The sequence below is a fragment of the Panthera pardus genome, unplaced genomic scaffold (genome assembly GCF_024362965.1).
Source record: "Panthera pardus isolate Hobbes unplaced genomic scaffold, ASM2436296v1 HiC_scaffold_24, whole genome shotgun sequence".
Lineage (NCBI taxonomy): Eukaryota > Metazoa > Chordata > Mammalia > Carnivora > Felidae > Panthera > Panthera pardus.
Window position 1 is genome coordinate 103,102,426 of NW_026526810.1, and position 15,551 is coordinate 103,117,976.

At 45.8% G+C, this 15,551-nt stretch overlaps 1 protein-coding gene across 1 annotated transcript in view; it reads right to left on the reverse strand.

Moving 5' to 3' along the window:
• The window catches only part of SPTB (spectrin beta, erythrocytic), a 127,577-nt gene that overhangs the window by 43,135 nt on the left and 68,891 nt on the right, over positions 1–15,551 (reverse strand). Inside the window, 8 exon segments of the mRNA XM_019451557.2 lie at positions 476–593; positions 2,259–2,446; positions 3,269–3,381; positions 3,862–3,977; positions 4,298–4,378; positions 4,784–4,875; positions 5,857–6,030; positions 7,267–7,418. Of these exon segments, the coding sequence (XP_019307102.2) occupies positions 476–593; positions 2,259–2,446; positions 3,269–3,381; positions 3,862–3,977; positions 4,298–4,378; positions 4,784–4,875; positions 5,857–6,030; positions 7,267–7,418 (1,034 nt within the window).

Sequence of the window (15,551 nt, forward strand, 5' to 3'; positions counted from 1 at the left end):
GGGGAGCACTGGTCCTGACCTCGCAGTTCCTTCCTCCACTAAACCTGCCTTAGACTCTTGGCCTAATATAATGTTACTCGCCTCTGTGGGTGCTCAGTAAATTCTCACTGACTAAATGGCTACTTTCATTCTGTTAGGATGTCCAAGTGATGCTAAGCCTCCAAACCTCTGAAGTATCAGAAAGCATTTCCCTTCTAATTAGTTCATATTCATCCCATAGTCAGAGAAACTAAGCTATAAAACTGGCTCCAAGAATGGACTCTGGGCATCTGAACAGGGGGCTGAATTAATGGACAGTGAGTGGAGTCGGACCTCTCAGAACGAGGTTCAGAGAGCATTCCTAAACAGCCAACACGTGCAGTTAACAACACTACAGAAAGTGGCTTGGTTTAATCCTGTCCAGTAACCATTCCCTGTGCCCTTATCAGACACTCAGTCAACCCACTGGCAACGTGTAACGAAAACACCGCCATACCCGGTTGATGTCAGACACTAGTTTCCCATCGTGAGGTGTATACACTTTCTGATTGTTGGCTCTCATCCGGGACTGGATGGTAAACAGTAGGACTTCCAGATTACCCTTCTCCTGAAACCTGTTGAGAAAACAGAGGGAGGGAAATTAGTGTCAAGGTCCCCATATTTTTTGCTGAAGTCAAAATGGAACACTGGCATCTTGGAGCTGGGATAGCAAAGCATGTTTTCCTTAAAAACAAAAAGTAAAGAGGATGTGTAGGTTTACTTACCTGTTAAGAAATCTATCATACTCACTAACTGATCTGCTCGGGGTTGAGTCTTTATAACACAAACCAGAAAAAACACAACAGCCACCACAGTGTTTGCTTATCATTTGCTTCTACAGGGGAATGGCTAACTGGAGTATTCCAATAATTCCTGCAGATACCAAGCTTTACCAATTGACACAAAAAAACTCTTCCCTGTTCTGCAAATGATGAAGGCTTCTGACTAGCTCTTTAGTCAGCTTTTTACTGAGTAAGCCAAATAAACCTTAGAAGCCTCATTATCCATGTAAGAACATATTGTACTGAGAGCAACTTTCACTTGAGTACTAATGAACCAGCCCTCTGGACAAGTCCTAAAGGCCAGATGCATCTGAGTGGGGAGGAAAGACTGGGCTCCAGGATGGTAATAGGTATAGGAGATGAAAACTGACAGCGGGGCGAATGTCTGGAACCGAAGGTCTGAGCTCAAGGTAACTGGGTACTTTTACATTTCCGCATGTACACAAGTATCTACCTACTTCTGCATCCTCCACGTAGCAGTAGCAGTCGAAGACTGGCTATAAACAAGGTCCCTACCCTGAGGCAAGCCTGACAGAGCTGACCACTCAGTCACTTTAAGAGGGCTATAGCCCAGAGCACCATCTGCTCAGCCAAGAGACAGCACCCCTGTGGTGTACTGCCTGGTAGATGCACAGGGGATGTTATCTGTACTGGATTTAGGACTTTAAAAGTGGGTTAGTGTCAGGCCAGAAACCAGATGCTTGTTTACAGTACATTCTAGACTCCATGTCTCATCTCTGTTTGAGAGTCATGAATGAAGAGTGTGGGAGGTGAGGGGGAGGAACGAGGCAGAGGGCACCACCAGTGAGCTAGAAATCTGTTTCAGAAGAGCTGGACCAGCTAACAGCAGGTGAGATGGAATGCCCCCGTGTCTGTGCGTACCTGCATGCATGTTTTTATGGGTGTGTCTGTATGTGCACATATGGTTCTGTTTGTGCCTATGTATGCACACATGTGCACAGGCCCTGCATACACTGGGGTGAAGCAGGGGTCTCAAGAGGCAGGCTAAATGCTGTGTTGATGAGCAGTGACAGATGAGAGAGAAACAGGATGTACCTGACGACCAACAGGACCCCACACAGAAAGCTCTGGGGCTGAGAATACAGAGGTCATTATCAGATAGCAAAAGCATGGCTCAGTGCACAGAGGAGAGGAACATTCCAGCACAGGTTCTTTGAAGAGACTCAGAAGTCTGAGATTTCACTCCTGCTCCCCTTCAGGGATCTGGGAAAGTACTTTCTTTGGCTATGAGTTAAGGGTTACTCATCAGTGCCCATTTCCTACAGGCTGATGGCTTGGGAGCAGGGAGGCAGGGTGGGGATGAAGTAGATGACAGATGTGAAGCTCTCTAGTTTCTAGGATATACCTCCTGGATACACTTCTCAAGGCTCAGAGACTGGCTCTACCTTGGCAGTTTCTTAGCACTAATGTCCACCCTCCAAGTGCCAAGGCCCTTACTTGGGTGGCTTCTCCACGGTGCGGTAGGTGCTGAAGGCCTGGAGTTGTTGCTGGACGCCTGTCAGGGAGTTGGCAAACTTGCGGCTGTTCAGGACAGTGATGGTCTGCTCAATCCAGGTGAGCAGGTCAGAGGCCAGCCCACTGTACTTTTCAATCATCTTCTCAGTCTCAATGGCATGGTCAATTACCTAGGGAACCACTTTATTACTTATCCTTATCAGAAGAGCAATGACATCAATGAGGCCACCAATGGGGACCACAATGAAGGTGGTCCTCCTCTCCAAAACTGGAATGTTCCATGTTGGGTTTGTTCCCTGAGCCCAACAGCACTGCTAAGGCAGGAGGAATGGACTGAAAGTAGACTGGAAACATTACTAGGAAGCTAGCTGTGCTAGGGCTCAGGGGCAGCTCCACCCTACCCCTGACCCTGTAAAACACTAGTAAAGCTTGCTGTGCCAGGACAGCAGCTACTAGAAAGACCAAGGTCTCGTTTATTTTAAAATGCATTATTAGGAATCCAGGGTTTCTAGAGGCACTGTCTTCGCTAAATGCCAGACACACAAGAAGAATGAGAAATGTTCTCTGCCCTTGGGGAGCTGTGGACCAGCAGGGGAAAGGAATCTGGCATGAGGGTCCATACAGTGTGATGGGATCCTGATATACCACAGGAGCTAAGAGGCCCAGAACCACAATAAACTAATAAATAAAAGCCCATCGTGTTCCTGTGGAAATGTTCATGAGATTTGGGTGTGCCGGTGGAAGATGGGCTCAGAGCTGCAGGCTAGGACATCTTTCAGGACAGACCATCAAATTGCTTTGGAATTCAGCTTGGGAGCCATTAACTTGGCAATGTTTGGCTTCAGAGGAAGTTGGTGGGGAGTGATCTATAACCCCCCCCCCCCCCCACTGCAGCCAGGGCCTATACACAAAGCTCTTAGAGTAGAAAAGAAGCATCTCGGTGTGACAAACAGGGAAACGGGGGACACTCTGGTTATGAAACGGCTTTGTACCTTGCCGACACGCTTGCCCTCCACTGCCAGCACCTTCATCTTGGAGAAATAGTGATAAAATGCCACCACGTAGGTAATAATGGATTTTTCATCAGGGTTTTCTGTGAAGACATCTGCAAGAGGAAAGGGTGTGCTCGCAGAACCCAAATGGAAGCTGGAAATGTCAGGCTCAGAGGGCTTATCTCCCTGTTCCTATAGCATAAAATTCAACTACAGGACCCAAGTGACAAACAGAGGGGTGAGAATGAAAGAATAAGTGTTTGCAATTTTAGCGAGAGGATCAAATCCATATTAGGACCACAAATGATGAAAGAAGTAAAAAGAAGGATCCAAAGACTACAAGTGGGCCCCCAGTTGGGCCAGGCAAATGTGGGGAACCACCTTGGATCTGAAGAGCAGGCCTGGAGCAGAGCCCTGGCCCAGCCACTGTCCCCTCACTGTGTCCACGTCTGGCCCAGCACCAGGCCTAGACTCCTCCAGGTGCTCTGCCAGTTTGGGGCTCCCTCCAGCCTGAGCACTGGCTCCCATCACTGCCCATCACTGCCCATCACTGCCCATCACTGCAGCGGAGGACTGGAGCAGGTGTAGCTCACCTTCAGGGTCGAGGAGCGGGATGATGCCCAGCTGACGCTCAGCCACATCAAACGCATGCTCAAGGTTGTGTCGTGCATTGGAGTCCTTCAGCTTATCAAAGTCGATCAGGTCAGGCCTGGGGACAAGGCCAGGCTGTTCAAAGGGGAGTGGCCATGGCATCCCCCACCAAGAGGGCTGCCCCAGCACAAAGCAAGGATGCTGGGCAGAAGTCAAAGGAGACAGGAGCAGGAGGGGGCCAGCTGTGAACACTAGTACAAGGGGAGGGGGCAGTGGGCATGACTGAATTTCAGGGAGGCAGGGATGCTGAGGGTGAGAGAAGGCCCAGTGGAGAGAACATTCCTGGGAAGCTTGAACAGGAACCTACACGTTGAGTAAAATGTATCCAAACAGCCCAGGTGTTCTGCATTATTTCCAAAGCCCTCTCCTCCCCCTTACCGGTGTTTGTGTATCAGGGCGTTAAAGGCCAGGCCATCCTTCCAGCTGGAGGTGAAGTTGGTTACATTGACTTGGGGGTAGCTGCATCCAAAAGAAACAGTAAGACCTAAGAAATTGAATCTTTGGGGGTCTCAAAAAGTGTCCACACCTACAAAACTAATACACAAGAGAGAAATGTATCGATCCCTTCTTGAGCCCCTTCAACAACAGACAGCAGTTAAGTCACAAGAAGAGGCTCCTCCATAAGGGGGGCCCAAGAGACTCACACACCCAACAGACCCCAGACAGAGTCCGGCCCAGGCAACTCTGGAAAGGAATGCTGAATTTCAGGCCTCTAAGAATCAGGTCAGGATAAATTTTGAGTCAGTTACCCCAATGCTGTTACAGTTCTGGGTGATGATACGGGTGTTCCCTGGGTATGGCAGTACTTGGGGGAAGTAAGGGCATGGTGGGGAATGTAGTAATGAACTGATTCCCAGGGCATACCCTGCTGTCTTCATCTGACACCATAATAGCAATGCATCCTTGGCCGAGCGTGTCTCACGACCTTCCATTGTTTGGACAACAATGTCCTGAATCTAGGGGTGCAGGAACAAGAGAGGGAGGAATTAGATTTGCATCTGGCTCTGTGCCTTCCTTCTCTCCCTCCCTCTTTCTTCCTTCTTAGCCACCCATCTGCATTGCCAGCCCTGCAGCAACACCACAGCTTAAGGCCCTGCATCCCAGTGGCCCGTTTCTCTGCCTTAGTCAGCAGCACAGGACGGGGATGGCTTCCTCATGTTGGAGGAGACAGCTCTAACCTGATGACTAATGGGGTACTGAGAATAAACAAGATACCCCAAATCCTCCTCTGAGTAACAGTGCCCTACAAGGAACAACATGAATATTGAAAGGGACTGTATGTCTGATTAGTAGCTCCTCTCACCTTTCATTCTCTCCAATTCTGCCATTATTACTGCTTAACTATAAGCACCGACAGAGAGTGAAGTGGGATATCCAAGACCCCTTGGATGAGCTCTTCAGTCTGGGAATTGTGTGCTGTCTTCTTCCTCCCTGCCTTCCCTGCCTCAGGACTAGATTCTTTCTGTCCCATGTGGAAGGCCCTGCTTTCCTTCCCTTGCGCTTTCTCAACTTCCTTACAGATAATGAACCTTGAATTTCAGGGTGGGAAGAGAAAAGTTTCTGATTGAAAAACATAAAATAGATCTTCTGTATTGTTTTTGCAACTTGTGAATCAAACTATTTAAGAAAAACCAAAAAGTTACACATGTCGGGGGAAGGGGACAAAAGCAGATCTTGTGGTCAGATCTCTGCCCAGCTACTAGTTTCCATATTCTCCCTCAAAAGACTACACTGTTGACTGAACAGCTCACCTTGAGCTTCAGTGACCAGGCAATGTAGAGGACGGTCCCTTCTTCCTATAAACATTGTCCCACAAGACAGGTTTCTAGCCTCCCAGAATGTGCATACTCGTACTTCATTCACCATTTTATAAGATTCCTAAGCCCTATCTGGCCCCTTAAGGCTCCCTCCACTCCCTCTGCCCCCTTGGAACCCACCTGGAAGCGAAGGATGATGGTCCAGATGAGGCCCAGGACCAGGCGGTGGTTGCCATCCACAATGTCATGGGAGCCCATGTTTTCCAGGTGCACACGCTGCTCCTTGAGGAACTGCAGGGCTTTGTCCACGTTCTCCAGGCAGTGGATGCGCATCTTCCCCTTCGTGGGCTTTGGCTGAAGGACAGCATTGGCCCCATGGGCATGGAGGGACCTCACGGTCACCCCCAGAGATGGTTGCAGCCTAGACCAGTTCCTGCCATAAGCATCCACCCTCCACCCTCCTGGCCAAACTCCAACCCTCACGCTCACTGCTTGCCACTTTTCAACCCCATCCTTTCAGCAAAGTTCAGAGGCTCCCCCTTCCATGAGCATCCAGAGCTCTGCAATTGGGCTGTGTCAGTACAGTTCCAGGGTCTGAACAAAGCCTTCTGAGTATGTAATAAATGACATTCAAGAGCAGTAACACAACAGATAGTTAATTGAGCACTTACTATGTGCCAGGCACATTTCTAAGAACTATTTACTGTTGGTTGGTGATAAGAGTGGCTTTCTGTTTGGTGACTGATATAACAGGGTCTATGCCAGCATCCAGCCTCCTCCTCCATCCCTGAATGGCCCCAGCCAAAACTTAAGGGGACCACCCCTGAGGAGTAGCCACATCATGTGAAGGGTTCCCAGTGGTAACTCTTTCTAGTTGGCTTTCAATACAGTGTAAAAGGCAGCAGCCTGGAGTTGAAAAGGCAACAGAAGAATGTGGTACCTTTTCATTCAAACCCCAAGGATCTTAGTGCTTCATCAGGCACAGGTATCCTTTTATCCATGGGGGAAACAAGGCAAAGAAGATCCTGACTAATAGGCCCAAGGTCATAATGGAAGTCACTGAACAAAACACGAACCTTCATCTGGTTTTCCCTCAGAGACAACATTACTGCCAGGTGGGTTACAACTGAGAGGACATGTAATAAATTTCCACTTGTAAGAGTGACAGAACACACAGGAAAATATCTTCCATGCTTTCCTCTGGGTTCCAAGAAGGATGCAAATTTCTCCAACTGGGTAATAACCCATCTTAGCCTGCATGAGGCAACAGATGGTAGGTCCACTGCAGGCCAGCGACAGATGCCCAGGCCCCAGGTGGACAAAGTCAAGAGCTCTGCATGGCTTCTGGGAGAAGCATGAAGAGGTAGGAGTGGCCATTAGGCAATGAATTCTGAGTACAGGTCAGAGAACTCAGGAAGCCACATGGACATCTCACATCAGTAAGCAATGAAACCTCCCAAAAGAATAAGGAGAAACCTTGGAAGGCCATGAGAATTGGAGATACCCACAGACTATGTCTTTCCTGAAGAGGGGACACGGCACAACCACATGGTGCAGGGAAAGAGGCCACGACACAGAAAGGGGCTTTACCAGCATCTCTCCAGAGAGCACCTCCAGGAGCTTGATGAGCATCCGTCCATCCCGCAGATCCTTGTAGAGGTCAGTGATGCGACAGGGCACACGAGCCAGGTTTGAGTTCACCCATTTTGTGAAGGTCTTCTTCTGAACCACTTCCCGCTCATCTGAGTGGGGAGAAGAGCCTTGGGTGAGGTGCCCGGGGTGACAGTGTCAGTGTGCAATGTGACAAAGGGCTGAGGGGATTTCTTAATCCCAGGGTCCCCTGATCCCTGGTAGAGGAGGCTGAGGTACCTATTTCATCCCTTTCCTAGGAACATTGGCGGTCAGAGTGTAGCCTTTGGGCAACATGGGTCCATGGACTGGGGCAATGAAGAGATTACTTCTACTACCACATTCTATGCCCAGTGGCTAGGCATGCCTAATTCAGCCACCTGTTTTCCTGTGCCTGGCAGAATGCTCTGTCCCTTTGTACCAGTAAACTCAGATTTCAATGCCAGGTTCACCCGTCTACCCATCCAACAAACATTCCCTGCCTAGAATGGTCTCTCTGGCCCTTCCACTCCACCCCACCCCCTCCACCTAACTCCTATTTGTCCAGAAAGCTTTTGCCAACCCCTTGCCGGGGTTAGGCCTCCCCTTGTGTGCCCCACCCCCTGCATATACATTTCTCATTTAGGTCTTGCTTCACATTCATAGTTGGTGAAAGCCTGTCTCTCCTGCAAGCAAAGTCTGTCTGTCTATCTGGTTAACTTCTACAACCCGAAGGCCTAGCGCCCGCTACACGGTAGATATTCCAGAGCTGTACTGTATTGAGTGCACATTTACTCAGCTCCCGTTGGTGGAGGCTCATGCTAGGCCTGATAATACATAAAAGCAAAACCAACTGCCTGCCCTGAAGAAGATCCTGGTAGGCAGAGAAGAATGGTGAACAAGGCAAGTTGGAATGTATGATCCGCACAAGTTTAGGCATACAGGAGGTTTGGGTTGGGGGCCGTCCATTGCATTATGCTGCCTTTCTCACCCCCAGCATACCAGGCAGAGGTTCTCCCTCTTCAGACCTGAGAAGCTGACAGACATCCCTACTCGAAATCAGCATCAGCCCTAACTAGGCTTCTCGCTGCACCAGTTCAGGAGAGGTACCTCTTGGCACCTCTGTAAACCAGATTCTGGTAACCTGCACAGTTATGGCTGGGAGCCTTGAACAAGATGCTGGAGAGAGAGAAGCTGGGATAGCACAAAGAATGGGGGAGGAGCGGAAGACAGAAGAGTGGAAGAAAAGAGAAAGGGGGAGAAGAGGGAAGGAGGGTGTACCCTTGTTGTTGTCCCTAGTGAACAGTTTGTGACCACAGGCTTCGGGCGTTTCGGTGCAGGAGCTGGCTGGTCTGACAGTTGCAGAGGAAGCCTGGGGAGGGTGGGTGGGGGTTGGGCACAGCCAAGGCAACTCAGAGCAGCCTAGCCAGGAGAGATGTCAGCCCCTGGGGGCAGGCTTAATGTCCGTTCTGCTGAGCCCAAACCGTGGAAAGGTTGGCCTTTTAAATTATTAAATACCTGATTTAACAACAACAAAAAGAGAAGCCCCGCCAGCACGGCCTCAAGGGTATAATTTTGGCGGTTCCGGAGGCTCACAGCATCAAATTCCTTCCTATTGCACTGCTATTTTAGTGTGAGGAACTCAGACACATTATTCACTTATTCATTCATCCAGCCAATGTTTACTGCACAACCACTAGGTGCCAGGCTCTGGGGGAGATGGGGAATCAAGGACAGGAAAGACAGCCCCTTCCTTGAAGCAGACATACTCTGTTATAAATAAGATGGGCTCTGGAGTCCTATATGAAGAATTCAATGGCAGCCATCTAAATAAGACTTCCATGAAGAAGAAAAATACTACTACTGATTCTATGAGTCTCAGATAAATAAAAAATTAAAATGGCATCCATTCATACCAGGCCACTGGGCAAAGTTTCAGGTGAAAAAAACCCTCCTTACTCTTTTGCTGGCAAGTTAAACCACTTTCCTGATTTCAAGGATTGTTCAGTAAAATGTAACTAAAGTTTCAAAGATATATTGGACAAGAAGCAATTGCATTTATTCTGGGGCATGTTTGGGCTCAATAGAACCCGCCATGACCCCGTGATGCCTTCCCTAGAAACCAGAACTGTTTTGTTTTTAACTTTTTAATGTTTCTTCACTTTTGAGAGACAGAGAGAGAGCACGAGCAAGGGAGGGGCAGAGAGAGGCAGAGACATATAATCCGAAGCAGGCTCCAGGCTCTGAACTATCAGCAGAGCCCGATACAGGGCTTGGACCCACGAACCCATGAGATCATGACCTGAGCCGAAGTCAGATGCTTAACCAACTAAGCCACCCAGGTGCCCCTAAACCAGAGCTGTTCTTTAAGGGGCTAGCTCTTCTAACTGACGGAGCTTTGAGCAAGGGCTAAAATTTTTAGCCCCCTTAGAGAGAAGTGTGTCAAAAAACTTAAGTCCTTTCTTCATTTCTCCTTTTCCTGTTTTTAAGGATCCCAAAATTTCATCACATGGGTAACGAGACCCATTTATTTGTGGTTGGCGAAGGGTGAGGAAGTGCTTTTAGCTGGGGACATGGGATTTAATTCTCGGCTGCTGGGCTGGCACATATATTGGAACAGATATATCCTAAATTACCCTTAGGTCTCCCCAGTTTTCAACACACAAATGAAGCCTCGTAGACCCCAAAATGTTGGAGCCACAGGTTTAGAGCTCAGGCAGGCAGCTTCTTGGCTGCTTTTTCCTTGAAGACTGGGGTGAAATTGCCCAGAATCACCAGCACCCTGAAACACTCTGCAGTGTTGAGACATGGGAAGGATTCTGAGAGGCTAATGATGATCATAAGGAGAGAAAGCCCAGGAGTGGGGATTAATTTCCATTAGCTGTTTTGCTCTGGCTGCTCCACGTCGGCATGCTCAGCAAATTTACTCCCAGCATGCCCCAGGTGCCCATCAGAAGCCTTCCAAGTACAGGAGAGGCGGGTGGCCCAGGGCCAGCTGGGCTAGGAACCCCAGTGGTGTGGACAGGCTGGGGCAGTGGCCATGTATTGGGCCTGCTGTCCCCAGGGGGCCTGGGCCATCTTGCATGGACCCTCTGTGGAAAGGAGTCCTCAGCAAGGGCTGGCTAGGGGCCAGACCTCATTTCCAGACCCCTAACCCTTCCAGTGCAGGAAAGGGAACAAGTCTACCAGCATGGTCTGACTCAAAGCCACCAGAGCCTCAGAAAACCCTTGTGCCTTTGCTGCCCTCAAGGGTAGGGCCCTCCATTCCTGTCTGTTCTTCCTCTCCCTTTCCCTCCCAGGATGGGACCATCTTCAGTCCTTCCTACATGTCAGGGCTTCTCCTAGAAAACTCACCTTCTCTGACCAGCTGGCTAGAACAAGTGTCTGGATACTGTGACTGGGTGATCTTTCATTTACATTCCCTTTCCAAAGTTTGGTTTGAGGTCAAACAGACCCACAAAACTCAGACTCAAATATTTGTCCACTAATAAGTGAGTTTATAGTACCTGGCACACAGAAAGCTAGCCTAAATGTTACCATCACTCTTATCGTCACTACTACTACTATTTTTTTAGTTAAAAAAGTTTTTTAATCTTTATTTATAAGAGAGAGAGAAAGAGACAGAGAGACAGAGTGCCAGTGGGGGAGGAACAGAGAGGGAGACACAGAATCCGAAGCAGGCTCCAGGCTCCAAGCTGTCAGCACAAAGCCCGATATGGAGCTTGAACTCACGAACTGTGAGATCATGACCTGAGCCAAGTTGGACGCTTAACTGACTGAGCCACCCAGGCACCTAAGGACAGTTCATTTTAAAATGAACATACAAAAGCTGTCACAAGGTGACACTGGATTAGTTACCAGATAAATGGCACATACAGTAAATGGTCATGGGCCAAAGGGGAGAGAAGTCATTTCTAACTGGAGTAGGCAAGGGGGTTTCTCATAAAGAAAACCTCTTCGGACAGGTAGAGGAGGAGGGGAGCCAGGAAGAGAAGAGGAAGAGAGATATTCCCAGAGAGACATGGAAGGATGGAGTTTGTTCAGGGGCTGCTGACTAGCTACAGGTGAGAAGAAAATGTGTGAGGGGTGCCTGGGTGGTTCAGTTGGTTAAGTGTCCGACTTTGGCTCAGGTCATGAGCTCACGGTTCCTGAGTTCAAGCCCTGTGTTGGGCTCTCTGCTGTCAGCACAGAGCCCGCTTTCAGATCCTCTGTCTCCCCGCTCCCCACCCTCCTGCCTCTCTCCTGCTCATGCTCATCTGCTCTCTCTCTCTCTCTCAAAAATAAACATTAAAAAAAAAGAAGAAAATGTGTGGAAAATAGGTTTTAAAACCGAATATGGAAAGCCTTGAAAGAAAGGCCAAGAAGTTTAGATTTAATCCTAAAAGCAAAAGAAGCCACTGAAGGTATAGGAGGTTCATTTCCTGAATTACTAGTTTGTAAGGCCCTCAATGATAATAATAATAAAAAAAGTGTTTCAACTTAAAATGAAATGTGAAAATTTACATAAAGAAACACCTTTATATATTTTTAAAGGGATTCACAATATGTGCCCCATTTTAAAAAATGCTTATTTATTTTTGCGAGCGAGCAAGCAAGAGAACACGAACAAGCAGAGGAGGGGCAGAGAGAGAGGGAGACAGAGGATCTAAAGCAGGCTTCTTGCTGTCAGCACAGAGCCTGATGCGGGTCTTGAACTCACCAACTGTGAGATCGTGACCTGAGCCGAAGTCAGACACTTAACCGACTGAGCCACCCAGGTGCTCCAAGAACACCTTTTTAAAAGTCTCCTGAGGGGGGCGCCTGCGTGGCCCAGTCGGTTAAGCGACCGACTTCGGCTCGGGTCATGATCTCGCAGTCCATGAGTTTGAGCCCCGCGTCAGGCTCTGTGCTGACAGCTCAGATCCTGGAGCCTGTTTCGGATTCTGTGTCTCCCTCTCTCTGACCCTCCCCCGTTCATGCTCTGTCTCTCTCTGTCTCAAAAATAAATAAACGTTTAAAAAAATTAAAAAAAAAAGTCTCCTGAGGTGCACAAAAGATTTGAACAGGTGGCAAGGCACATCCAAGTCTTGACTAGGAAAACTCAATATGATAACGATGTCAGTTTACTCTAAATTCATTTACATATTGAATATTATTTTAAATATATTTAAATTATATACCTTAAATTTGGGGGGAAACTAGAGAAGCTATGAGAAAATGCACTGGAAAAACAAATAGCTAGGAAAATCCCAAAAAGAAGAGTAACAGACCTTCCCAGGCATTTTTTGTATCAGATAATAAAGCACAGTATAAAGGTACAATGATAAGACTGTGTGCTACTAGCATATGAAAAGACATATCGATGGAACAGAAGTAGTCCCAAGCACAGAGAGGCACTTGATAACTGATAAAGGTAGTTATTTCAAATAGAAAGGGGAAAAAAAAGATTATTGGGTAAGCGGTGTGGAAAAAATTAGATGCCATCCAGGAAAAATTAACTTATATTTATACCTCAATTCCAGGATAATTTCATTCAGATAAAAACTGAAAACGTAAAAATTAAATCATAAAAATACCAAAACCAATCATGGTTGAATGCTTTTGTTTTTGTTTTCTAATGATGCTGGTGTAGAAAAAGTCCTCCTAAATAGGACACAAAATTCAAAAGGTAGCAAATAAAAGATTGAAAGTTCAACTACATTAAAAAAAACCTTCAGTCAAAATTTCTGCTCCTATGAATTAAAATTAAAAAAAAAATTTGTGTGGGTTAGAATACCACAAGCAAAGTCACACAAATGACAAAGGATATTTGTAACTCACATCTTTCAAAGAGCCAATTCCTTTAGGATATAAAGAACATATACAAATTAATGAGGAAAAAGACCAACAATCTAATAGCAAAGTGGACACATGTATGTGAACAAAAAGTTAACAGAAAAACTGTAAAGTGGTCTTTAATGTGTAGAAAATTGTCCAAGCTATTCACAGAAGTACAAATTCAAAGTATAAACATACACATGAAATTTAATAAATGGCCCTTAATTAGTTTGGACAGATTAATTATAAAAGACATTTTTGAGACAACTGGGAAAATTTGAATATTAAGTGGGTTATTAGATTGTATTAGAGTTGATGTTAATTTTATTAAGTCTGCATTTTTGCCAGCACATAGCTGTAAGCTAGAGGTAAAGCTAGGGGTAATAGTAGTATTATAGTTAGGTGGGAAATGTTCTTGTTTTTCAGAGGTGCCTACTAAAGTATTGGGGTAAAATGTCATGGCAATCTTCAATTCACTTTAAAAATATGTCAACCCCTCAAATAGACAAGCAAATATGGTAAAAAAAAAAAAAAATAACAGTTGTTAAGTCTAGGTGAGGATTCGTTATACTTTCATCTCTATTTTTTTGTATGTTTGAAATTTTTCATACTAAAAGTCAAAAAGTACAACGAAAGTCCATCAAGACACTGCTTCATTTATCGGGTGGGCACAGATCAAAAAGTCTGATAAGATCCGGTGTTTGGTTAAGGGTGTGGGGAAAAAACATTCATATGTTGCTAGAGAAGTTATGAGGCAATTTGGCAAGACTGATCAGAATTATATATGCACACACTTTTGAACCCAGTAAATCCACTTCTAGGAATATATCCTCCCGACAAACATATATTTGGGAATTAATCTATATATAAGGTTATTCATTGCATTTTTAAAAATAGTGAAAGACTGGAAACAATGAAAATGTTCACCAATAGGAGACTGGTTAAATTAAAATTGTATGTCCATACAATAGAAAACTTAATTGTTGTAAAAAAAAAAATGAGGCTGTTTATGTATTAATACAAAACAATCTTCAACATATCTTGGGTGGAGGAAAACACATACAGCAATGTGTAGTAAAAAAAAGAAATAAAGGCTGGGAAGAAGAATAGACCGTTTGCTAATATATGCATAAAATACGCCTGGAAAGATGCATGGGAAATTGAGAACACTAATTATGGGAAAAGAACTAGGTATCTGAAGGACCAAGGTGGGAATAAAACATTTTTTGCCCTTTTATACATCTTTTGAGTTTTATCCCCTGGATGTATATGTTATTTATTCAATATAGAAATCTATTTTTCTTTTTCATAAGAAAATATTAAACTTTTTTTTCCTCCTCCTCCAAGATGGCCCAGTTCACTGTGTGTCCTGCTTCAGGGACTTTTCACGAGACAAAAATCACAAGCATGGTTAACCACCTGAGCCACAAGAAAGATGGAAGGGAGAGAGGGAGAAGGTTTATGAGTTGAGGAACACTTCCTACATCCCTTGAGAACAGAGCCCAGGAGGGAGGTCCATGGGTCCTGTGGGCAGGTTTCCCTCTGCCCCCTTGACCACCATGTAGCTACTCTCCCAGGTCTTGCCCTCTGAATATCCCCCACAGGTGTTTTAAAGCACAGACCTCTCCCCTGGGGTCAAGGTTCTTTCCCTTTCTTTCTTGTGTTCTACCTTCTCTAGGCTTCTTCTTGGCTCTTCCTTCTGCTTCCCTCCTCCCTTGGCGACAGCACGCCTGCCACTGGCCCCACCTACTCTGGTACCTGTTTCACTTCCTGACATCATGGGCACCCGGGAAGTTTGTTATCAAATTCCCCAGTGTTTTAAAAATAAAAGCCTATTACACATTGGCTGTTCTTAAGCCACATGGTTTAGTTGAAATAGTTTATCTTGGAACCTCAATTACCCAATTCTAGGCCCATTTATCTATTTCTGCCCTAGTTTCCTATAAAATTCCTTGCGTGCTTCATATCCCTCCCTCTTTTGTCTGTTAAAAATCTGCTGTCAAGACTAGAGAATAGCAGGGTGCCTGGCTGGCTTGGTCGGTAGAGCATGTGACTCTGGATCTCGAGGTTGTGAGTTTGAGCCCCACATTGGGTGTAGAGATTTCTCAAAAATAAAAGAAATCTTAAAAAATAAAAATAAAAAAGAATAGAGAACAGCAACCTAAATATTCAAAACAGGGGATTATATGATAATTTTGGTACATTTGTGAAGATACTAATAAGGTTGTAGAAGACCTTTCAATGGTAGGAAAGGATATTATAATACATATTAAGGAAAAATACAGATTTTAAAATAACACGTATAATATGACCCCAGTCTTGTAGAGCTATATCCATTTAAAAACAAAATCTTAAGCTAGATATTGTTATAGCTGAGTGGTAAGACTGTGGGTGCCTTTTCTTTTTGCTTATCTGTAGTTTCCAAAATTTCTGCAATGAACATGTATTACTTTGATAATAAGAAACAGCAA